We start from the raw sequence: 25,454 nt of genomic DNA, 5'->3' as shown, positions 1-25,454 counted from the left end.
ATTTTGGTATTGTGAAGCTATGTGAAATACATGTTTTCACTGACTTTTTCAGAGCACTCAATTTGGATTTGAAAAGAATATACAAGCAATGTGGTTGTAGAATTAAGTGCAGAGGATGACGTGAAAAACAGGGTGGCATCAGCTACCCATGAGGACCAAGAGCATGCCCGAGGCTACATGAAATGCATTTAAAAATCAAGGTGTCTCTCAAAGCTATCTAAAAATCTAACATTTATAATCAGGGGAAATTTAATGTGACTGACAGTCTGTTTAATTCAAACATAGGACTTAACTGAAATAATTAACATTCCATTATGAATGTTTCTAGAACAACAAACCATATTTGCCTCATTAGAAAATGCCCTAAATTATTTAATGTTTCTGGAAAATATTTTTAAAACCTAGCTACTATTTGCAATTACTATACTAACGCAATACCTCATTTAGAAAAGTAGTGTTTTAATTTCCAAGAAGCCTATACCATTCAAGACAGTCTTCTAACCGTGGAATAGACAGAAACCTGACTTGTTTGCAGACACGAGCCTTTCATGACCTGCAGCACTGGTACATGAGTATGTCATGCTATTTTACTGAAGCGCCCCCACCCACACAGTGATATCATCTAACCTGACACCCGGCAGATGTTTTTTCTAAAAAAAGGTAAAAAAAAATAGAAGAGATGTGACTTGGAATTTCCCCATGGACATAACAAAGCAGCTCACCTCTACTCTTTACAACAGCACACAGGTTTCTCCCTTCAAAGACTGTTGAGAGGAAATCAGCTTCAAATACCGGTACTATCAGTGGCCTGTTTTCTAAATTAAGGTAGCTAGACAAGCCTGTTTGCTCCTGATTACTAAAAAAGTATTCACTATCACACTTTGTTGTTTGCCCTGGATATAAACATGTTCAGAAAACTGTCTGTAGTACGCTAAGAGCTGAACACTTATATCGGGTGGTAGCTCTAAAAATGGAACAACTCTACCAGGTCATAACATTTACCACCACTTAATCTGTTTTACTTATAACGTTCCCTCCCCATTTTGACTCATAAGTAATTTTCAAGTTGATTTTTAAAAAGCTAATAATTAGTAGCTGTCAGAAAAACGAATAACGAGCAGTGCAAAGAATGGCTTTCATTTAGTTATTGCTGCTGCTTTGCCCAAAGAAAGAAATACGGACATCATAATGTTCAGTAAATTCCTTACTTTTCAGCAAGATTTATGCAGTTTGATTAATAACACTACTTTTACTACCTCCAAACATGATTATATACATTTTAAAAAATATGTACATAGTATATTAACAAATAAACACAGCCCCACATAAAAGAAGGGATAAAGTTGGATGAAAGTAATTATTTAAAACCAGTCTAGAACTGAAGATACAATTACAGTGTTCACAGACTTTTATGGATTCATGTGATACATCAGAACCAACTGAAATGTCATACAACTCCTCCAAGGTTATTAAAGCAGAAAAAAAAACACAGATTGACTCCATAACCTCATTTGAATTTAACCAAGAATGTAAAATCTTTCACTAGGCCACTTCCTGCTATTGCTAGACATATTCCCTTCTTTAAACGGAGATGGATTTCAAGGTACTGTACTAAGTGTTGTTTTGAGAGTACATTCAGAAGAAAATGTGAACGTGTAGGCAAACTGGAAACTCTCTGGAGAGATTACCCACTTATTTAACCACATTTCCTGTTTTTTAACCCGTTTGTCCTAAGTCAGTCCTTAGACTACTGACAAAAATAGATACAAGTGTGCTATAAATAGTCCATTAGCAGGTCTTTCTTGGTAAAACTGAAAATGTTTTGATAAATCTATTGTTCTTACTAGGTCCATACTAATTGAATTGTGAATCAGATTAGTGTTTCCTTGAAATTTTTCTCAGCATATCTCATGGCAATTATAAATATACAGTGCCTTAGGAATCAGAGAAAAAGTCATATGAACTGATAGTGACCTAAAAAAATAGCTATCGATAATTGAAATTTAATGAAGAAATTAATGGTAATCTATGTAGGAAAGTGCTTTGACAAAGCACAGTTCTGAAGCAAGGAAGGACAGAGCCTGATTGCTGAGAGTCAGAATCTAGCTAAAGATATTGAGATCTGAAGGCCAGAGTGCTACATCCTTGAATTAGTTGCCTTGTTCCTATTTTCAGCCATGAAACTATGTTGATGTAACACACTGAATGTCACTTGAATGTGACTTGACACAAGTAGCCACAAAACTACTTTCCAAAAACATTAAACATGAAGGCTTTCAAGACTTACGTTACTTGTAGTTTTTGAACTATTTTAATTCAAACAATAGAAATTAAGTCATGATGTTCAAAGAACCTGAAAGATTCTGTGTTTCAGCTGGCCTGGAGTAGCAAGAGCTCTAAACACTGCCAATAATGTGATTAATACCTTTGTCTATGCATGAACTTCAGTCTACAAGAGCAGAACACCAAGAGAGTAATACTGGTTCTGTGCCCTTGTGAAAAGCTCAAACCAAGATGTCTTAAAAAGAGAAGCTGCTGAGGCTGTTTCTGCTACTTTCTGCTTTCTGCTACTCCATCCAAACTGCCAGAAGGATCTGAGGGACAGCTGAAGAAGCCTGAAACCCAAATACTTGCTGCTTTCTGATCCTTATCACACATATTAAAATGCACTGTTTCTTGGGAGAGACTATAATCTGTTTTATCATTAAGAAGGAGCAAAACCTGTAAAGGCTGAAGACTACAACAGGAAATGCAAAGCCCAATAGTGCTTCACTTTGGAAGTAGAGATGTTTGGTAGCATCTAGTACTTAAAAGATGTGCAGGTAGCTGAAAGCCAAATTGATAGGTACGTATTTTCTCAGGAGAATTTGTTAAGAGACGGATTTACTTTTCATTTCCTCCATCAAACACCCCATAAAGGGTAAGGGGCCTTTTACCAACCCAGACCTGAAGGTCATGAGCAAAGGATGCTGCATACTATACTGAGAATCGAAACACAAAGTCTCTCAAATTACTTGAATTATTGCAGAATAAGCCAAATTTCAATCTGTTAATCTGGTAACAAGAAATGTAATTGGTGAAAGAAAAAAAAAAAACCAAAACCACAAACCCTCTATACCAGACAAAAAGCCTATGCACTAATGTAAAAAAAATAGCTACCTCAGAGCTCATAGCCATCCATACTTCTTCATCTGAGCATACACAGGTATTTGCTCACCTAAATCACCACTTGTAAAACAATACATTGATCGCTCTTAGCTGAGCCCAGTACTTGAGATATATGACCCACAGAAACCTTTTTTTTGTTTGGGTTTTTTTTTTTGTTGCCTTCTAAGTATTAACAACATTGTCTGGCACAGTTATAGCTATTAAATGGTGCCCTACCTGCACAGTTGCCCCAACAACATGTGGCTGAAACCCAGAAATGTAACCCTGAGACAGAATAAGATTACAAACACTTCACAGACAAAAAGTGTGCTGCCCTACAGATTTAGCAGCACTTACCATTTCTACTTCAGTATTAACAGTGTTGGGGCTGTTCAAGTTTTTTTTTTTTGGTTGAATTTAAGTGGTTATATATGTTTGACTTAAGGGGAAACCCAACAGTACCAAATAATCACAACTATCAGATAAAGTAGCTAGTTTGAGGTAGATGAAAAAAAATTGCAGTATGAGAAAAAACATTTAGTCCAACTACAACATAATATATACTATCTAAAACAAACCCATTGTCCTTCCTGAGTGGGAAAAATACGTTCTGAAGACTGAATTTTATGTGTGAGATTCTTAGATATAACAAACCCTCCTTCTTGACATGAAAATGAATACATCTAAGGATGCATTAGTATTACCTGAATTTTTTCTACCAGTAATCCGTTAGCTAGCTATAGGATGGCTTCCTAAGCAAATACTGCTTCATTCTCCCCAAGGAACATTTTTAACAAATTCCCTTCCTCTGCCCCCCATAATTTTCATAATATAATAATCATAGCATTATGTGTGTAAGTCCTGTTATCACTAGATTTCCAGTAGAAGAACAATTTTAATGCTGAAGGATTTTCTTTGGATAAACCAGAGCCTGTTATTAACCAACATGTAACGTGCTAAAAAATCAACAATCAAAAATCCCCAGCACACCTCTCACTTTACAGATGTGCAAGTTAACGTCCACTCAATGTCCAGTGGTATCAGTGGGGGTAGAAGTCAGCAACACAGACTAAGCCCCCAGATATCCCAATATAGGAGGTTTTATGGCAAGAAGTGTCAATTAAAAAAAAAATAAAAAAATGAAGTGTTTCACAGAGAAAAGAGTGTATCTATATGCACCATAAAGATCCAGAATGACCAATTCAATCAGAAAAACAAGTAACTTCTTTAATTGTAAGGTATAGTAGAAATCAACATCACTATCAAAACTGAGAACGGTTAAATCAAAAAATCTCAAGCAATGTTTCCTTTCATTAACACAAACCAAGCATAGTCTGAAAGGATATTCATTTATTTCTTTCAAACACATCATTTTTAAGGCACCCTGAAGGTGTCCTTTCATGATTTTATAAAACCTAAAATTATCAAAACCTTTCAAAACACAGACTCACTCAGGGAACTGTGTGTTCTTCTCACAACTCCTGAAGTCACTGGTACTGTAATAATAGCCTGTCATATGCAAAATGACAGCAATTTCATAAATGGAGAATGGGCTTAGAGATATACTATATTTATGAATTTACTTCAGTTGTCACTCAAATATTATTATTATTACAAGAAATCAGAAAATTTAAGCAAACTGATCCAAAAGAGACAAATTTCACAAAGAAAGTATTTGGAACAATGCAGACACCAATAATTTTAGTTATGTCCTGCATCTGTCTAACCTTCAAGCTACAGAAAAAAAAGTAGTAACCAGTGAAACACGCCCTGCATTTAATAGAATGACTTAGGACAGACATACTTTGGGAAGTAAAAGAAAAGGCAAACATCACAAAACGAAGTAGAGTGTGGACTTTTTAAAAGAGGGTTTTTTTTGTTTTTCTTAAGAAAGAAACTTTACAAGCGGTGCTTTGAGCAAAAAGATTACTAGGAGCAATAAGACACACAATTTTCCTGTCTTTTATGGTATAGTTTTGTTAGGATTAATAATGATTTTTTTTTAAAGTTGCTATTTCTATTGAATTATATCAGAAGTACTATGGCAATGCGCGGGCAGCACAGATATAATATAAAAATCCCAGTACTTCTGGAACCTCATTCTGCAAAGGTCTGTGAATGCACTTGACTCAAAATATACAAGCAGTCAGTCATCAGGCTGGAAGAAACCACAGGGCTGGCTGGTAATATTTTTACATACTTCAAAATTGCTTTGTGTATAATTTTTGGATACATGGAATTTTTATTTGTCCTTAGTAACTGCATTCAGCAAAATCACAACCAAATCAAAGCCAGGGTATTAGCTTACAAGCAAACACTAATAGGTAGCAGCATTTTGTAGGCACAGTGGAAGTGTCAATGCATGGGAAAGATCTGAGCAAAGAAAGGCACCTTGATTACAGATGTGGTGAATTCATAGTAGAAGGTCATGCTCTGCTTCATTTTACCAAATACTCAAATTTGAGTTCTATGGTAAAATCTAGGTTTTTCTTTTTCATTTTTTTTTTTTCTTTCTCCTCCCTTCCCCCCAACATGGTATCTTGCAATGACCTTGTAGAGGTAGTCATCATTTTGACTTCTACCAATGTACGTATTTAAAACTGCACCATCAGTAATAAATACTCCCAAAGGTATACCTTAAATTTACAGCAAAAAAAATGCCATAAGCTGAATTTCATGTAGAATTTTATTAATCTCTCTCTTTAAATAAGTAGTGAGTTGTAATCAGACCACAGCAGCTTTTAGAGATGCTGCTGCAAAAGAAAAAAACCTACCAAAGCAAACAAACCAACAACTGGACCAAACCAAATAAACCTTACTGCCCTCTACTCTGCTAGAAAAAACAAAAAATGAGATAAAAATTGTGGCAAGGCACATACAGTATTCAGTGAGATTGCATATTTATCCTATTTATTAGTGAAGGTGGAAACTTGCACTGGCTTCCAGTGTAACTATTTAATAGTTTTTCACTTCCAAGTTTCATTGAATCCCTATAGCATTTTGAAAAGGGCATGAATTTAAAATGAAGAATGTCTTTGCATGACCTGAACAATAGATCCTTAAAAATTGTTCAAGTCCAAAATTAACATTTGGAAGCTATCTGGACTCAGGAGTGACCCACAACTGGAAAGCTTAAGATTTTTCACAGTTCAAAGTAAAGGCTTTTAATAATTTTGAATTACTTCAACCACTGAACAAGTCCAACACAATTTCATCCACACATCAATAAAGTTTAAGTGTTTCATTAAATTTAAATTGCTATTCGTTGTGTAAAGAAATTTTAAGCTAATGAAATGCTTTTTATTGCAATGGATCTGCTGTGCTGTTAGAAGTCTATCATATTTTCCCACTTAAAAAATAAGTTCAAGGGCTTGATAACTTGGCTACAGAGAGAATATGCTCCAGGTTGAAATTTGTATAGAAATTTTGTACAGAAAGCTGAGATGTTTTATTACACTAAACACATCCACCTCTGGATAGAAAGCATTACTGAAGCACTGAGAAGACTGCTATTTTCCCACTCTGCTAGGTTAGCTGTCCAGTGGCAAGGTGAGTCCTGGAGATCGTATTTTCATCAGTGCTTTTACAAGTGTTAATAACTGCAGCATCCTTAACTACTGCACACATTCAGGGACTAGCAAACAATATTTTTTATCTCTCTCTTTCATATTGAATTCAACATTTGTTTATGCTTGACCATAAACCTCTTGTGCAGCATTTCAAACCATAATCCAGAATGTGAAGTGACTGGTGGGCTTACTCACAGCCTCAAGGCTTTTGGAGTTCCCCTGCTGAGTTGTCTGGGACAAAGCTCAGGTACTTTAAGATGATTCTCTGCATCTACACAGGTGGTACAGGAGGTACTATAATGCTAGATTTTGTACAGCCCTTGAAGAATGCCCACCACAAGACACTAAGCACCTCTATCAGGGGAGAAGACACGCTATTACAGATTGTTTCTAACTAGATTGTTTCTAACCTGCTAAAGGTTAATAAGACAAAACCATTCTCGAAGGACAACAGTGTGAATTAGAGGAACCATATAGGCAGGTCACTGCACAGCCAAGTCTGGCAATTTTGATGCAACTGAGTTTACTTAAACCAATAGCAAAGTTTTAACCTGGGACTTCCCATTTAAATATCAGACACAAAACTCTGATCCTTTATAATTTGAGGTAGAGGACTATGACTTAGCTAGAAACAGCAGCAAACCTCTATTACAGATGAACCTTAAATGAGCACCACAGTCACGTATAAGTACATAAAAACATACTAAAGTTTCCCAAATATTAATCATGATCTGTAAATGCTTCTTGACCTCACAGTGCACCCCCCACATACTCTGTCTTCTGAAACTGTGACTATGACCTCAGTATGATCTAATAAACTCTTCCTCAGTTTGAAGTTCTACAGTTTCTACAGCATATTGGCTTGCCTTGAACCCAACTTTTAAAATGGATGCCTGGACTTCCATGGGATCCCGTCTGCAGCACTGACAATCTGAAAACAGGAAATGTAATTGTGTGCATTAACCACTGCAATGTGAAAAATGCAAGTGTTCCAAGGGAGCAAATACATTTAAATATAAAGAGATAACCCTCAGACTACATTTAATCCCTCAGCAGATAAATTCTGCACAGTAAAAAAATTAGTTCTGTCAATACAGAAGGCCAGGACCCAATTGATAGCTGTGCAACAGCAGTGCAAGCAGGAATGCCTTTGGAATCTGGTTAGAGATTGCCAAAGGGACTTTAAAACAGTTCTGGGTAAAGGAAGAGAGCAGTCCCAAGATCTTTGAGCAGCAAACACTATCCAACTGGCTATTATGTGAGATACAGAAAAGCATCTACAGTGAACACACCTGTGGAAATAAATCTTTGTGGGAAGAGAATAAGCCCAAGCTAAAAAGCCCAACTAAGGAGCACGGGACAGTCCCAGTATCAGTTTGGGACTACAGGGAATTTTACTTTTCAGGTGACTTTCTTTCCCCACTCCACTTGTTTCATTATATCACAGTTTGTTAGAGATTGTTGCAGAAACTATTTTGAGTGTTACCAAGATAATAAAAATCTAGTTTCTAAGGGTAACGATTGAAGGAGCAGTCTAATACTGAGCCCATTGGAACACCTCATTCAAAACCAAGGTGTTTTGGTTTTTTTTTTTTTTGGCTTATAATCAAACTCAAAATAAAAACAAATAATAGTGACTACTGACTTGGAGTTCTAAGCTTTTTTATATTGTGACGTTACCACACCCTCTGGTCTTCAGTTCTGGCTCCCAAATCCATCTGAAGCATCACTGGGTTCATCCTCCCTGCTCCTTCCATCCATTCATTCCTACTCACTTATCCAACCAGCAAACTCACCTGCCAGTGCTCCCGAACGGTTTCCTGACTCATTCCAGTAACACTGGGGCACTCAAAGTAATCAGTAAACCAAACAGGTAACATTAAGATGGCATTTATGCCTATCAAATGCAAAGTAAACATGAAAGCATTCACTATGCCAACAAGTTAGACCATTGAGTATAGTTCAGCTGATGACACTATTTATTACTATTTATGTTTTAATGAAGAGGTTGGGGCAATACAAAATTAGTGTGGGTATCCCCTCATACATGTGTGTAATAAGGGGTGCTGGAAGAGAAATAAATGATGGTTACTCCTCCTTCTCTATGCATTATCATTGATTCTAATCCTCAATTAATCTTCTGCTTTGAGCAATGCAGAGAACAGATGTTATGATCAAAGACAGAAATAAAAATACTAAATAATATTAAAATAGCTGAAGTGATTCTCAAAGAGTGTGCTGAGGTGATGACCCTCACCCAGGGTAAAGACCAAACTGGCCTTTGAAATGTCAAACTGAAGACAACTATGGTACAACTTCCTACAACTAGCTAGACAACAAGAGACAAGTTGTCTGACATTGCTGATTGCAAATCCTCTGGCGTTGCAGTGACTATCATCCCATTTTGGTATTAGAGTTTTGGTATTAGAGTGACTTCTAATACCATCAGTTAGAAAAGGTACATGAACAGACACAATTCTCTTCAACAAGGCTAGGATACAGTCTGACCAAGGAATCACATCAGGACTTCTTTTTAGCGATACAATGCTTTTTCACTCATGCTCTTCCCGTCTCTCAAAGAAAATAAACAAAGCCCATCTTAGGTCTTCAAAATTTTCAGACAAGAAAGATTTTTTTCCTTATCATATTATTTCCTTTTTTAAAAATACACCCTGCCTTAGAAAGAAAATTTACAAATTTACTAACCACTTAATTTTGCAGTTTGAGAAGAATGCAAGTTTTCCAGCTTTTAATGGAAGATACTGAAGATAAAAATGGTTTTGGAGCCTAAGCCCTGGAGCTTAACAGTCTTTAGCAAAGCACAGACAGAAATGCCACAGGGTATTACAGGAAGGGGTTTGACAGGTAAAGCCAAAGAAAAGGTGGGAGAGATATGGATGACAGTCTAGTAAATAACTACTGGTAGGCTAGATAGCAGAAAATGCTATAAAGCGGAACTGTGAGTAAACAGACATGTGCAAAGCAAGAGGAAGCATAAGAAATAAGATAGTTAAGTTGCAGATGAACTTCTACTGCATGCTTGCATGTGTCAAGTCTAGAGTCTGCTGAGACCAGCCAAACAACAAACTTGATTCAAAATTAGCATCAGAAAATCTTGCATGCAAGAAGTGTGTAGAAACACAAGAAGTTAGCCAATAAAGTTTACATGCAAGTGCAACACAATATGTGGCAGGTAGGGACTGGAAAATGCAATGTCTTTCCAGGACAGTTTCTACTGGTATTTCTATAATAGTCAGAAATTAAAGATAACCTGTCAGTAGAAACTACAGGAAGCTGGAGAAACAGTTCCTTCTGTTCTTATCTTTTGCAACTGTTTCCAAGGACAGAGAGGATACAATGTCCACCAGCAAGAATGATTCTTAATATTCATAGTTCAGACACCAATGCAATATGTTAAAGAAATCTCACTGTTGTCAGAAGTGAGAAATGCAATGAAACCTGAATGTCTGAAAGTGAAATTGAAGAAAAACCTGAGGTTAAAATGAAGTAACACAAAAGAAGGTATTTTTGAAACAGGCAGTCCAATTTGTGCATATATCTCAAGCAACATTTTTTTTTTTTTTCAAAATTAATTGAAAGGCTACAATATGGTAACCCCAGACTTTGAAATTTTAGTACTTGATTCTACTCTGTTAAGAATGATGTGTAGTAAACCAAATGGAAGAACTGCAGTCATGCAACAGATGGATTGTTACACTTGCTGGTTGAATATGTCATTTAAGGGCACTAAATTCAACTCACCCTAATAAGTATCTGATTGTTGATACAGGACATACTAATATTTCCTTATTATAATGACAAAATATCAATTTACTAATGTATGTTGCAAATGTAGTTAGTTTGGATGAAAGATAGCATATTTTAACTGGAGTACTTAAAGAGTACTGTGCATAAGAACACTCTGCTGTTCCAAAAGCTTCCACACAATTGCTGGCAGTTAAAGCCAAGTTCCCTTTCCAGTAGTTCATGTTGGCACTCTCACCAACGGTGATTCCCTGTGCACTCCGAACTGAAACCCGAGAAACACTGCAAGAAAATGAGATACAAAGACATTCAATGAAGGCATGTCAGGCTTCAGCCTGGGCCCTCTCCTACTCCAGCAGCTAGATGGAAATGCCTGCCTAGTGGAATGTATCCCTGACCGTGCCACAAACAGTTAAACAACTGTCATTTTGTAATGAAAGCAAGCACAATTGACAAGTCCCTTAGCAACTTCATTTGCTATTGCTGAACACTTAAAAAAAATATAGCATTTATTTCTTACATGCAATAGAACTGCAAACCCATCATTTTCTTCCTGTTCACATACATAACTGTCACGTTATATCCCCGCATCAAAATGGCAGAACTTGGCTTACTAAAGCATAAAAAAGGCAGACAATTCCTAAACATAGGACATCAATAGTTTGAGATCTGTTGGAATTCAAAATAATCTGTATCTAGTAAGAAAATTCTGAAGCCATCCATTTGAAGTGTTAAAACAAATCTAACGGGTTACAGAGATTCAAACCAAACTATTTTGCACATTTCAGTCAAAAAGTAATTGCCTATTTATCTTTTTTTTTTTTTTTTTTTCCCCCTACTATATCCAAATGTTTTAAAGATGTAAATGCACTTGTCATCTTTCATGTAAGCAAGGTGCTGGTGCCCCAAATTAAACAAAAGAAGTAAAGTTAGGGTTGACAAGTATGTCGCCGTGTAACTACAAATTAAATATGCCTTTTGATATTTCATTTTAACTGTTGAGTACCTTATCATCAGGCTATTTCCATTAGCGTTTTTTTATTAGATTTTTAAATTAGACAGATAACAGATGTGACAAGTATATCAAATCTGATTTAGCAGATCTGACACACATAATCTTTTACTATAAGAGCAGCATTTGATATATTTGAAATGTTTCAAACAATACTCCCTTAACATGCCAAATAAGAAGAAATTAAGATTTAAATCTACTATATTCAATTTATGCCAAGTACAGAATGAATATCTAAAAACCACAAACAATCAACTTCCAGCTGAATGTGCGAACTCACCTGAAACTTTCAATGCAATGTGAAATTCTAAATGCTACAAACCCCTCCCCACCCAATATCTGACAACACCAGTGAAACACAGAAGACACATATTTTAAAGAGATTGTTAGACCAGTCTCTGCAACTCTATATGCTTTGAACTTTGAGTAAATGTTGGCTACACTGCACTGCAGCCAGCATTTCAAAAATAATTTATGAAGAGAGATCAGCATCTCTGAATTCTTCAGAAAAAGAAATGAACTCCCACTTTTTGTGTGGCAAACAAAACCACGCTTACTATAGCAGTTGCATATGTAAACAACTAAAATAATGAAACTTGCCACGTTATTAAAAATAATTTGACATTTTCATGCAAAAGTTCACATTAGTAATCTAAAAGATTGAATGTCCACATACTACAACTACTTTTGCTTCTACTGCACAAACTTTAACACACAGAAATCTTTTATATTGTTCACCCTCCAAAAGATTGTAGGCTTGGTTTCTAGAAGGGATCACAGAGTCCAATTTTGTCGGGTGACTAAGAAAAAATATATGTATTTAAAATAGAATTTAAAGAAACCAACAAAACTCAATGCACTGCTGAAAGAGAGAAGAATGAACATAAACGAAAAAACCTTGTATACTGAGCTAGCGGATTGACCAGTATACACACATACACAAAAAGTAAAAATATACCAGGCAACTGATTAACATTATGTTTCCCATTATTCCTTTCATCTCTTTTAATTCTGTTAGTACCATAGAATAAATTAGAACAATGTTTCCAGCAAGAAAAAAAGAACCAAACTAGATTTCATTTTTGCTGCATGTTAAAATTGAAGTCTTTGTTGTAAAGACTCAGAAATTGACATTGAAATTAAAATGAAAATTTAAATGAAAGTTATTTATTAACAATAAACCTAATTAAGTTAATAATAATGCCTTCTAACACCAGCAGTCACACTTTAGATCAAAATAAAAGGGCAAATGCGTAATTACATTGTGTACAAGTTCTAACATTCAGAAATTTCATAGCGAAAAGAGCAAGTATGTTGAAAAACTGAACAATAAAAGTTTTAGCACATAGGCTAAATTAAAATTTGCCCCATGCAAACAATTTGCCCTTCTTTATATTTAAAACTGTAACAAAAAACATGTGTATAAACAAATATCTGATAATTGCAGGACAATTGCCTAAGTGAGCAAGGCATATGCTTTTTTCACACTCAAAGTAACATGGTACAAAATTTTATGTATTTTTCAAAGCTTGCTCAAATGGCAGGATTCTTAATTTCATTCTAATTTCTCCTTCAGGACTGTTCATTTATTATGGTTCTTCTCTTTCATCTATTTTCCCTTCTATTTCCCCATGAATTATATGATGCAACGAAGTATTGCCCCCAGTACTTACAGACACATGACTGCAAAATTGCCAATGGATAAAAAGATTATCAAGGTTTTTGAATATGGTTTTTCTGAATATTCTATATATTACAAGACTTTAGATAGTCTAATTAAACACGGATGTTCAAACTGTCAGGAGTCAAAGGCAGCATTAAAAAAGAGAAAACCTCTTGAGTTATTTATACAACATAGCAAATCCTGTGGACACATAGACAGAATCCTGTCTCGACTTTGCCCCTTCCACATTACACTTCACTACTTCTCAAAATCTGTAATAGCTCCACTTAATACAAAACTCAGTGTTATCTCCAAAACAGCCTCCATTTTATGAAACAAGTCAATGTACCCACATATGTACAAGACAAATGTACATATGGGAAAAAGATATTATTATTTAAAGACTGGAGTATACTTGATTGTCTTTATGTAGGTTTTTTTCTGTATGTATTTTTTTACTGACATTGAAAAGAAAGCAAACAAAAAGCCAGAATAGAAATCAGAAAATTCTCCTACTGCATTCATCTATATGGCTCAACAACAGAGTTGGCAATACATACATGTACCTTCTGCACAGTAGATTTATATAGATTTGAGTCATTTGGCTGGTATTTTAGACCTTGACTTTTGTAGCCTTGATTCCAGAAAAGAAACAACGTGGATGGCATTGCAAAGCCAAAACATTTAGGCCACTGCTGTGTTTCTCAGTGATATTACCTATATATGGCATGTAGCACTATAAGTATATAATAATATATACATAACTTCTGCCAGCTGTGCAAAGAAAGTGATCAGTGGCATTAATAGGCTGTCATCCCTAGAGGACAAAAGTGCAAGGCTGAGGGGATTTCTTTGATTCCATGGCAGCTTCTGGTAAGCTCATGACTGAGTGAGTATCAGACCTCTGTGGCCTTCTATTTCCACTTCAAGTCTGTCTCTTGTTTGAATAATACCTTTCAATTAATTTCTGTGTTAATTCTAAGTCCACTCTAATTTATGTTTCTACCTTGCTCATCAAGTCTTGGTTTCTTCCTTTGTTCTACCTTTGTTCCTTGCTTGATGCAAGTCTTCATCACAAGCTTTTCATTCGAGTCTGCTCCCTACCTTACAGTTACCTTATTTTCCACCAGTATTGGCATCCTCCCCATAGACAATTCCATCTACCCAAAAGCATTATCTTCCCCATAGTCCAGATCAGGTGTTCTCTGCATTTTATTCAGTCTTCCAGCTTTTTCATTCTGCTTGGTAACAGCAGGGGGAGCATCAAGAAAGGAACACTTGCTAGTGCTTGACCAGAACATCTGTTCAAAAGTAGTTGCAGTCTTGAATCTCTGAGCTGGACCACCAACATGGGAAATTCCTCATCAGAAAATTCTTCATGTTATTCCTAACCAACTTACATACTCACATTTTTCCAAAATGTCCTTTGCAAAAGCGATACCTGTGGTATCAACATGCCCAAACTCTGGTCAAATTTGTAATTGCCAGATGGAATGCTTGAAAGTTTCAGACTGCTTCAGGGAGATTATTTGCCTTTACATCTTACCTTTTACACACAGGCAAATTCATGCCTTTTCCCTTTTCTTTAATTAAAAATAAAACAAAACAAAACAAAACCTGTTCTCGTCAAAATTGCCTTTGTACTGTCACCAGTACTATTTCAAAGCTAATGCAGGAACACTATATTAAAAAAAAAAAAACCAACAAACAACAAAACAAACTTCAGTCCAAACTATTATATCTTGGTGATCAGGCACACCTATATCCACTAAGGAAGACCCAGTAGCTTTACTTATGCAACACTTCACATCACTGATACCACCATTCAAAAACACAACTAAGGTCCAAATGTTTTGCCTTGCCCATGCCACCAACTATTTTTCTTTTTTAAAATTAAGGCTACAGATGTCAAAATCCAAACCAGCCAAATGACTCAAATAAAATCTTTAAATTTTGCAGTCATAAAGATTAGTGAAGAAAAGATAATTTCTACCATACAAATATTTTTTTTCCTCAATAAATCAATGTGTTGATGTTTAAGAAATCCTCAAATGAACTGTGTGTTTGACTCAGTGTGACCCACTCTCAGTCATGTGTATGTTATTTTAGTATAATAAAGTAGATACTTTTCATGCTGTATGTGGAGAGGAACTCTGAAGTAGAGCTTTTTTTGTTTGTTTGTTTTGGGTTTTTCTAAGAGGAAAAGACAGCATATCTACCGCAGTACTAACTGCATCTCTTATCATCCATAATTGTATGTTTTCTTAATTGTAATATTTTTGTACAATTTAATTTTGTTTATGAATACTAGCTTGTAGGAAAAAAAAAATACTTAGAAGTCTGGAAAAAGTCAGATTATCATATGCCCCACAAAGAGTTGTTTTGTTCCCCCCCCGCCCAGAAGTTCATTTACCTCCTCCAAGATGGAAGCTTTCCCTATCACTTACTAATTTTATCTTCAGAGCCTCAAATATTTCCACGGTCAAGTAACCATTGCCGTAAGGAAACAAACTGAAGGTACTCAAAGTTACACTTTCATATGAATAGTCAACAGGGGACATTTCATAGAATTTATTTATCAGAAAGAGAGATTATCAAGATGGAGAAGGTGGAGAAGCACAGAAGAAGTGACTACATGTTCCTTCTTAACATGTCTAGCGTAGGAATTAAGAAATAAACCCCAAACAACTTTTTCACTACTTCAAATTGGCACCTCTTGGCCAACACTATGATACATAACCCTGAAGAGGAGTCTCTAATAGTCACCATCTTCACTTTCAATTTTTACCACAACATTTCAGAGAAAGTACTTAAAACCAACAATGAACTGGACACCAAGCTGAGGCACACCTCTAATACAAATTTAGTATTCCCTTTAAATGAAAAAATGCTACAGAATAATGCTAAAGGCAATGTGCATCTAGTAAGTGGATCCCAGTGTACTAGATCAAGAAATGAGCATACAAAATCTGACACAACTTCTTTGCCTTTGTTAGTTGGTGGGAATGCAAATGCATACTTGAAACATGGTAAATTATGTATTATGTAGATACAAACTTGACAAACTTGCAAGATTAAAATCTAAGTTATTTCCACTATAAATTGTATCAGACCACAGTCAGAGCACAAAAGGAGTAATGAGACACTTAAGGAGACACTTCTCCTTAAAGTAATAAACCCGAATATCTTTGTGTCTTTAAGGCCCTGTGGGTAAGCACTGCAGCTCTTGATTCACAGATTGCAAGCTTGCTTCTTTTAATTACCTCCCTATCAAAATTTAAAGTACTACAAAATTTCTACTAAGTTTGCCATACACAACTCCATGAAAAAAAAAATCAAGCCAAGAAAGTACAAATTATCACGTCAATCAATGATTTACTAAAAATTAATACAAGTTCACCTTCAAAATGTCATGTACTATGTTACAGCAACTGATTTCTAGTTGGTATTAACCACGTAGTCAAGTGCTAAGTGATTTAGATGTATTAGTTTTAGATATGACAAATTAGATGTTTAAAAGACCTAAATGTAAAGATGCACACAGTATACACTCCTAAAACAAAAAAAGGACTCATGTATATTGTGCTTTCTTGAAAGAGAGGCTCTTAAAGCACCTAATTAATGCCTAACAACTCAGTCCTTCTAAATACCTTATACCTGCCCTTCTTTAATGGTTTAACATCCTTTGTTGAACTACTGTTATAGTATGCATTTTCTCATAATTTTACCTTTTCAGAACTGTAATTACATCTATTACAAAAGTGGCCAGGTTCTTTGGAAAAAGTCCCAAACAATCTCAATGAATTTCAAAAAAAAAATAGCAAAGATGTCTTTTATAATTCCTTCTATTATATATAAGCAATGAAGCAAAATAATCACAAAAAACAAGCATTAAAGAGATTACCAATGATAAAAGCTGCTTTAATCATTTGGGGTATTTGAAAAAAGATTTAGGAATTAAGTAAAGTCTGTGAGAAAGAACTTATAATAAGAACATGTCAAAAGTTAAACACACAGACTAGAAAAAAGCTTAATTGTACAGTATATTTTAGCTCCTATCAATCACTGTTAAAATCATTTCAGAGTTTAATAAGCAGATATTTACCTGCTGGAACAAGACAGTCTTTCCAATCAAAATATCCTGCATAAATGCCAGGTTCTAATGACCCAACTATTGGATCTGCCTTGAATTCAATGTACATTTCAAACAGTCTTTGATCCAGCTCTTTCAAGGATTCCATACTAACCTAAAAAACAAAAACAAAACAAAACAAAAGAGAAAGAACATAATAAATAGTCATTAATTACAATAATTGAGTCACATAATGAAAAAACTTACATTATGTCGTCTTCAATTTTCTGTAAAGCATATATAAAAACCTAGGAATTTCCATATTATCTGTCCATCCTACTCAGTATAATTTCTTTTTTTCTGATCGTGCTCAGCAACAGATGTTGTTGGGAAAGGTTGAAGAAATGCCAAAGCAGGCAGATCACACTGTAATTGTCTAATGGCATGATTTTTTTTTTCCTGTATGTCTGGAGGTCTCGATCTTGCCCCAAGTAAACAACTGAATTTTACCAATGCTTTAAATATGCCCATAACAATTTGCATCCTGAAACATGAAGATTTTCATATAATACTTAAAATCTACTAATTGTAATATTACGTTTTCTCACCATCTGCTCTACACTTAGAAAATACATAGATTTATTTAGGAGTCTCTGCCTTCTGAAAGCGTACATGTGAACTTCCCGCTCCTCTACCTCAAGGCACTGCCATACAATAGACGAATAAGCTGCACCTCGCAAATACTTGCAGAAATTTTCTCTTTAACAGCTCTTTATGCAACTTTTAGTAATTCATACAACTTAGCCACAGAAAGCTAAAGAGATATACACAATTTTCTCATTGTATCTGAACAACTGTAGATTTTATACACAACTTTTTTTATTAAACACAGGTACCACTTGTAGCTTCTAAAATAATTCTGGAACACAATGTGTATCATCAAATGTTAAAGAAGAAAGTCAGTATTTTAGCATGATAATGGATGCTAAATGCAAATAAAACATGCTGAAAATACCATTTGACTACTGTTTAAATGTATTTATGCTCATAAGTAGGAGCTTAAGAAATAGTGAAATAAAACTTTTAAACTATTACTCATTTTCCTCAACTGTTAAAGGAAAAAAACAGATATAGTATATGTAGTATATATAGTATATATATAGTATATATATGGTAGTATATATATGTAGTATATATATGTAGTATATATAGTATATATATGGTAGTATATATATGTAGTATATGTAGTATATATATAGTATATATATACTACATATACTACATATACTATAACATATATATAAATATATATATAAAAAATGTTTTCCAGATGCAAAGCAGTTTAAAAGTGAGGAAGGTGGCAAGGCTCTAGACCAAACCAGGAATTCAGAAGAAAGAAAGAAAACAAGAATACCAAATCCATATCACTCCTTTGCCCACGAAAGACAAAAGATTTAATGCTGAAAGCTGCAGAATACAGGATGAAGCTTATTCGCTGCAGGGATGTCTCTAAACTGGATTCTTCTTTGGCGTGCCTGTGGTGTTAACCGAAGAGAAAAGGGAACTGCAGTATTTGAGTCAGGGATAGACAAGCCTTCAGGAATGAGATCATAAGTGCAAGGGAAAATAGATGTATTATTGAGGTCAAAGTTGCTGCCAGATCCAGGAAAGTTGGGATGGAGAAGCTGATGCTCCGAAACAAGAGACACTACCACTTTCCTGCTTTTCCACCTGATGAACCTCCTTTAGCTTGTCACAAGATCTATATCCCAAAGAGAAGATTTTCATGCGGCACTGAGAATTTGATGCCAGGAGAAGGTCAAGGCTATTTTCTTCTTCTTTCCCTTCTCCCCGACAGTCTGTTGACACTCAAGACTTGAAAAAACACACTAAAAAAATGTACAAAAAATTCTCACTGAACTCTCTTTTCCCCCTTACACAGGATCACAGAAATGTAAACCTGGAATGGGTTTCAAGACATTTTTCACCTCAATTTCTTATGATCAGGAAGAATAACTATCCTTAGACTGTTCCCATTTAGGTTTGAGCTACTGGGAAAAAACAGTACAAGTTCCAGTGGGAAATTCCTGCAAACATGCACCCATACAAAGAATGTGTGAAACAATCGCTTCAGTGGTTCTTAAGAAAGTGATTTAGAATTAAGTAATTCCACCTTACACTTCTGCAGTCATTCAATATAAAAGAACATCCGCATATTCAGTACAAGCTTTTTTCCCATGCAAGTTCTCTTCAACCTGTTTCAAGTTCAATGTACAATTAGGATGGTGGTGGGTAACCTTGTTTTTCAGTTCGTGGAAAAATTACAAGTAAGAATAAACAATTCCTCTGAATGTTATTTTGAGCTCAGGATGGGTGAGTGAAGCAGAGCAGAGTCCTCAACAACGCCCATTGTATATACCCATTCTCCTGACTCTCAAGTGGGGTAGATGCTCATAAAAATATACAATTGTCTCATTTTTATCTTCCTGCTGTGAACCTCCCTGTAACCAGAGTTTTCAGTTTTAGTATTAAAGCCATTTTAAGTCTCTATCCTAGTAAGCCCTCTGCCTTATCTAAATATCAGAACTGTGGAAACCATTGTATTCAGAAGCTTAATCAGTAAGCAAGGATGGATGTTGTGGGATACATACTTTTTTTTCCACTTGATAATTGACTAAACTGATGATAAAAAGTTGAATTAAAGAATCTCCACAGAAAGGCACTTAAAGTTATGTAGAAATTCAATATAATTATTGGTGAGTACCATAAGTACATGCCAAGATGGCATGTGCTAGAGCAGAGTGTAAAATTTGGCAATTCCATGTCACTCTGTATTTGTAAGCTAAGAAAAAAAAAGGAAAAAACAAGCATGTAGCATGTAAGGAAATTTTCTTAGTTACCATTTTTTTATTTCTGTATTTTCAGAATATTAGAAACTAATGATTTCCCTTCTAACAAAGGCAACTTTAAAAATCTCCCAAACAACAGATTGTTTTCACCAATATACACAACAAAATTAGCTTTAAAATTCAATTTATAAAGCTAACAGAATTTAAAAGCATAGTTTTGTTTCCACCTCCTCAGATAAAAACATTGTATTTTTCAAAAATTTTGTCAGTTCTTAATTTCAAATTATTAATCTAATAAATAGTTGAATAAACTAGGAAACTTTCAGAAATTTAGGTGACAGAACAAAAAACTGAAACAAACAACCCCCTTAAACTCCTGTAGGCTTCTAGCCTCTCAAAGTTAATGAAGGCTTCAAAAAATGCCATCTTAAAATGACTATCTAATTATTCAAATCCTCCCAGCTAGCATTACTGTTTGATGTGTCCCATACATGCAGTATGGCACCACTCGGTGCTTTCAAAGGGTTAACACAGATCTGAAATTAATCTGCACTTCAACATTCAAATTTTGTAATTTTAAACCTATCAGACTTATAATGGCAATACTTTGATATGCCTGTACATTCTAGTGTTGAATACACAACAGATGTCTTATATTTGCCTATATAGACAACACTAAGTGTACACAGCTCAACGCTTGGTTGTCTTGGCAGCAAAGAATGGCAACATCCAGAGTAATTTTGTATACTGCACTAACCACACTAATCATATAAAGCCCATTTAAATACTATTCAAAATTACTTCAGCCACAAAAATTCAAACAACATTCAAGTAGAACCTGACTAAGGAAGTACTAAATAGCAGAAACATCAGTTTGACTGAAATCTTGTACTCTGTACTGGAAAAGATAACATTTTACTTCCAACCAACAAATGTTTCTGGAAACAAACTAGCTTTATAGTCCTAAGGATTAAGTCACAACATTTCTCATAAAAAATGATTAATCTTTACAAAAAGGCAGGAAAATGAGACAGCTACTGCCGCCCACTTTGACATTTTCGTTCTTTGAAAAAAAAAAAAAAGGCAAACAAAAAAAAATAACACAACAAAAAAACCTGAACTAGTTTATGAACAACAGCTATCAGTAACACAGATTGCCAGATGAAATAATTTATCAAGTATATTTCTGAGATAATGATCATTTATTCTCTGCATTAAGAAAACACAGCGACATTAAACAGCTTTACTAAGAAATCTGATAAGCTTTGCTATGGAACACACATGCCCTGAACAAGAAGTCACATTTCCTATACCAGCTATTCAAGCCGTATAGGAAAACAGACAACAATATTGTTGTTGTTGTGTCCAACTGATGCTTGGAGTCCCACTCATCTGTAGAAGGCTCACCCAAGAGTCCTTTTGGCTATATGAACGCATGCACTTAATTTCCACAGAAAGGAATAAAAGAATAAAACCTGTTTCCTTCAAGCAATGATACTTGATTCCAGTGCTTTCACTTACTTGAGTTATTTTTTCAACACCTTGAAAGCCGTGTTTCTCAAAATGTTCAGCTATATTCAGGAAGGTATGACGTTCCAGATACCGGCAGTTGCTGAGTGCAATTAAAAGCCTCTGTTCCTAAAAATTTGTTTTAAGAGAAGAATGAACATAATAGTTAGAAACATCAGCATGACCGATACTGTAAATGTATAGTATTTTATTGACTTGGTGTGAAAAAAACACTGATAAAATAAAGTGGAGTTTACAAATATTTTTGTCAATAAAGCCCCAAGATCTGAGTGAACATCAGGTATGATGACTGAACACATATGCTTTTTCTTCTTTCTATGGGATCTGGAGCATTCGCTGGAATAGCTGTGACTAATACAGAAATGTGGTTAAGACTTTACAAAAATTAGGTTTGGACAGCTTTCCAGGAAGCTGTTTCTAGCTTTTACTTTGTTTCAAGAAATATAGTAAGAATTATGACCACCACAAAAATGTAACTGAAGTTCATCTTCACTTTCACATGAAGATGGCTAAAACAAGGGAAGCAAAACAGGTACTGAACAAATGCGTTCATCCATTCCAAAATACTAAAAGGTTCAGATGGACATAATACAAATTCAGTAGTTAATTAGCAAAAAATTCCAGGTGGTTATAATTTCTCTCTGTTCTCCAATTATTTTTTTTTTTTTAATTTTATTTACAAGAAGGTCAAACACATTCCGGAGCTGAGATACCAGGATTGCTTTTCCCTGATGTTGGTGAAACAAGGTGTAGTTTCCAAAGAGACAAAGAACCAAACAAGACAGAACTATTATTTAAACAGACTTGGTCTTCCCTCTTCTCTTCTCCTTCCCCCAGGTGGAAAAATATTTTTCTACCTTGGATGGAAGTTCAAAATGAACAGCAGCAATTATTTTGAAAACAAAAATATTTGGCGAAGAAATAATCATAATACTGCAGATCTGATTGAAAATGATGTTGGTTTTCAGGCCCAGAAGAACTCCTGACAGTTTTGTATTCCAGTAATATGATGACTGGTGTTGAGAGGTGCAGTTGCCTACTACTTCTAGTTATAATCAGTTGGTATATAGCCTATGAGAAAAAAAAAGCATTTTAAAAATACAGTGACAAAACCTACTTTGGTCACTCATTTTCTCTGTTCTCAATCAGGAAAGAGAAGAGAAAGTGTTCTGTGACTTACAAAAAAAAAAAAAAAAAGACAACAAAGTTTGGTTTCCATGGCATCAAAAACTGTTGATTTAAATTGTTGATATGAAGAACTAATTATTATAGTCTGCAATTCAGAAGCTTGGCCTGATTTGGCTATCTGTGATGCTTTGTTGTAGCAGGAATGCTTATTGCTCTTGTACATGAGGCAAGGCTGGGCTTCTGACAATATTCAAAACCTGTACTAAGGAATATTAACCTCACAAGAGGTTCTCACTAGGTCTCTCACAGGCAACAACTACATTTTTTCCACTGGACTAGAAGAAAGTACATTAACCAAAGACAAAGTGTCAAGAACATTAAAATACGTTTTTCCAGCTTCCTATAAACAACAAAATCAAACCCAAACAAGCCACACAAATAATCAATACTTACTCTCTCAGTAAAGCATTTTTTTTAAAACCTTCATTATTGAATATCTATATCTTCATGGGCTTTAAAAGTAACTAATAATCAGACCAGATCTTATCATTTAAAAGAAGGTCATAAATGAAAAGTCAAACCCTCCACTGCTTTAATAGCAGTGCTATTTTCACTGATTTCAATGATGGCATTTTAGTTTCTGAGGAAGACTTGGTTTCAAAAAAACAACTTCATTAGTTAAAGACAGTATTACTAAGATACCATAAACAAACACTTGGGTTTTTTTTCTTCTTTTTTTTTTTTTTTTTTTGTTCCAAGACCACGTTCGTGTAACTTTGAGAGGTATTAAGTTTCACATCAGCTTTTAGAAACAGAAGCCAGACTTACTGAAGAAAGACTCGAGTCTTCATGAATACTTCCAAACAAATCTGGAGATGAAACGTCAACTGAAAGACTAGGAATACAATTTAAAAGGTGAGTAGCATAGTGATTTCGATTATCTGATATGTGGTGGGTTCAAATGAACAGTTGGAACTGTAAACTGGAATCTTGTTTCAAGCCCCATGACACCAGATAATAAAGCAGCCCACATTGTTCAGTTTTCCTAAGATGTCCACAAAGCCTGCAAGAGCTTTGTGGACAGACATGACTATTCTAGCTACAGACCTTTTCTTCTTAATGCGTCTTCATTTTCTGTGATTATTCTGGTTTACCACAGATTGTGATTTGTTTTTACACCTATCCGGCCAACAGTCCTCCAAGTAGAGAAAAAGAAAGTGGCATTAGGAACAGTTAACTTGCCTTTTTCTAATGCGTATTGCAGCTTCCAACATTTGCCAAGTTTCTGGATTTTCACAAAGAAATGACTGGTACTCTTGGAAATTCAGACTATTTCAACTTGTTTTAGTCTCTAAAATGAGTGGCTCATGAGCAATTATGGAACAAACTTTGAAGAATTTAGCAGAAACACCAATAGAATCAATCAAAATGGGAGGGAAGAAAGGTGAGGGGCTGTTTCTCCATGAATAGACACTGCTTGGTGACAAGGACAACGCATTCCACGTAAGGTCATGTCAAAACCAACATACCTGTTTCTACAGCACACTACTACTCCTATCATCAATTTAAAAAGATATAACTAATACCATATTAATTACTTTGTACAATATTTACTACATGATGTCGTTCAGTTATTTGGCATAAAAAGTATCTACTCCTACTGCAAAGCATCACTAAGGAGAGGCAAAAGTATTCACAAGAAATATGAAATACTAGAGAGGATAAAACCACGCCACCACTGAAATTTGAGACTTGCACCTGCAATTTCAGAATACTACACTTAGGTCATATTTATTTTACTTACTGTGCTGTATCTATGTCACCATCAGGTTTGGTGCTCAGTTGTTCCAAACAGTCTATAAAGACCTAGGAAACAAAGCAAGATCTATATTTTCTGCTAGAACTAGAAAAAAAAACAAACAACAACTTAAATTCACTTTTATTACAGCCAATAAAAGCAGAACAATCATATTTCTTTAAGTCTTACATACATTAATACAGTAACATTGTAGTTACACCTTTTGAATGTGTATTTTTAATTTCATATGCATCACTGTTTACTTGTAGTAAAACACAGGAATTTTTAATTCTGCTAAGTGGTTCTTATCATGCATGGCTAAAATTATGCAGTGATAATCTGTTGATTTGCAAAGAAGGCATTGTTAATAGTTTTCAGCTGCTCAGTCTGAACAGTTGGTCCCAAGTAAACATCACAGAAGTATCCTTAAAATCCCTCTTTTCTTTTGCTTGGGATTTCTTACTTGAGAAGACTATAAAAATGGTTCTAAGGCCTAAAGTATGCTATTACCTAATTTCAAATATATATCAAAAAGAAAACTAGCCTTTTTTTTTCCCTTTTTTTTTTTTATTTTTTTTTTTTTATTTTTTTTTTTTACAAATACTGGCTTCTGATAGAAAATTTAAAAGCTACGTCTTCAGTTGATGAAAATCAGCATCGGTCCTTTTACTGTAGCATACAGAAGTTAGATGACATCAGCTCAGTATCTCTCAATCATCAGAAAAATCTTGAAGAGTCACAACCAGTAAAATCTTTGAATATGTCACTTACCATCCGAGGATTTGATATAATCAGATTCAGCTAGTAAGCTCTACATAATTTTGAAGTCAAACATTTCTCAGTATCCCAGAGCATATCAGAGGAATAACACAGTCATCAACTTAAACTTCCTTTTGGGAGGTGGGCAGGATACAAAGCACA

At 34.9% G+C, this 25,454-nt stretch overlaps 1 protein-coding gene across 4 annotated transcripts in view; it reads right to left on the bottom strand.

The window, feature by feature from the left end:
• The window catches only part of EXOC2 (exocyst complex component 2), a 128,910-nt gene that overhangs the window by 18,846 nt on the left and 84,610 nt on the right, over window positions 1-25,454 (bottom strand). For 3 of the 4 annotated variants that reach the window (XM_080340025.1, XM_080340026.1, XM_080340027.1), the window contains 4 exons: window positions 24,540-24,601; window positions 23,564-23,630; window positions 21,599-21,715; window positions 17,262-17,403 (listed from right to left, as the gene is read on the bottom strand). In XM_080340025.1, the coding sequence (XP_080196151.1) occupies window positions 17,262-17,403; window positions 21,599-21,715; window positions 23,564-23,630; window positions 24,540-24,601 (388 nt within the window). Of the gene's footprint in view, window positions 1-17,261; window positions 17,404-21,598; window positions 22,679-23,563; window positions 23,631-24,539; window positions 24,602-25,454 lie in introns of those variants that run through there. The other variant, XM_080340028.1, reaches the window with a different exon arrangement.

This window comes from Nesoenas mayeri (assembly GCF_963082525.1).
Source record: "Nesoenas mayeri genome assembly, chromosome: 2".
Lineage (NCBI taxonomy): Eukaryota > Metazoa > Chordata > Aves > Columbiformes > Columbidae > Nesoenas > Nesoenas mayeri.
Note: the sequence above shows the minus strand (reverse complement) of the source record. Positions and strands in the feature narration are given on the sequence as shown.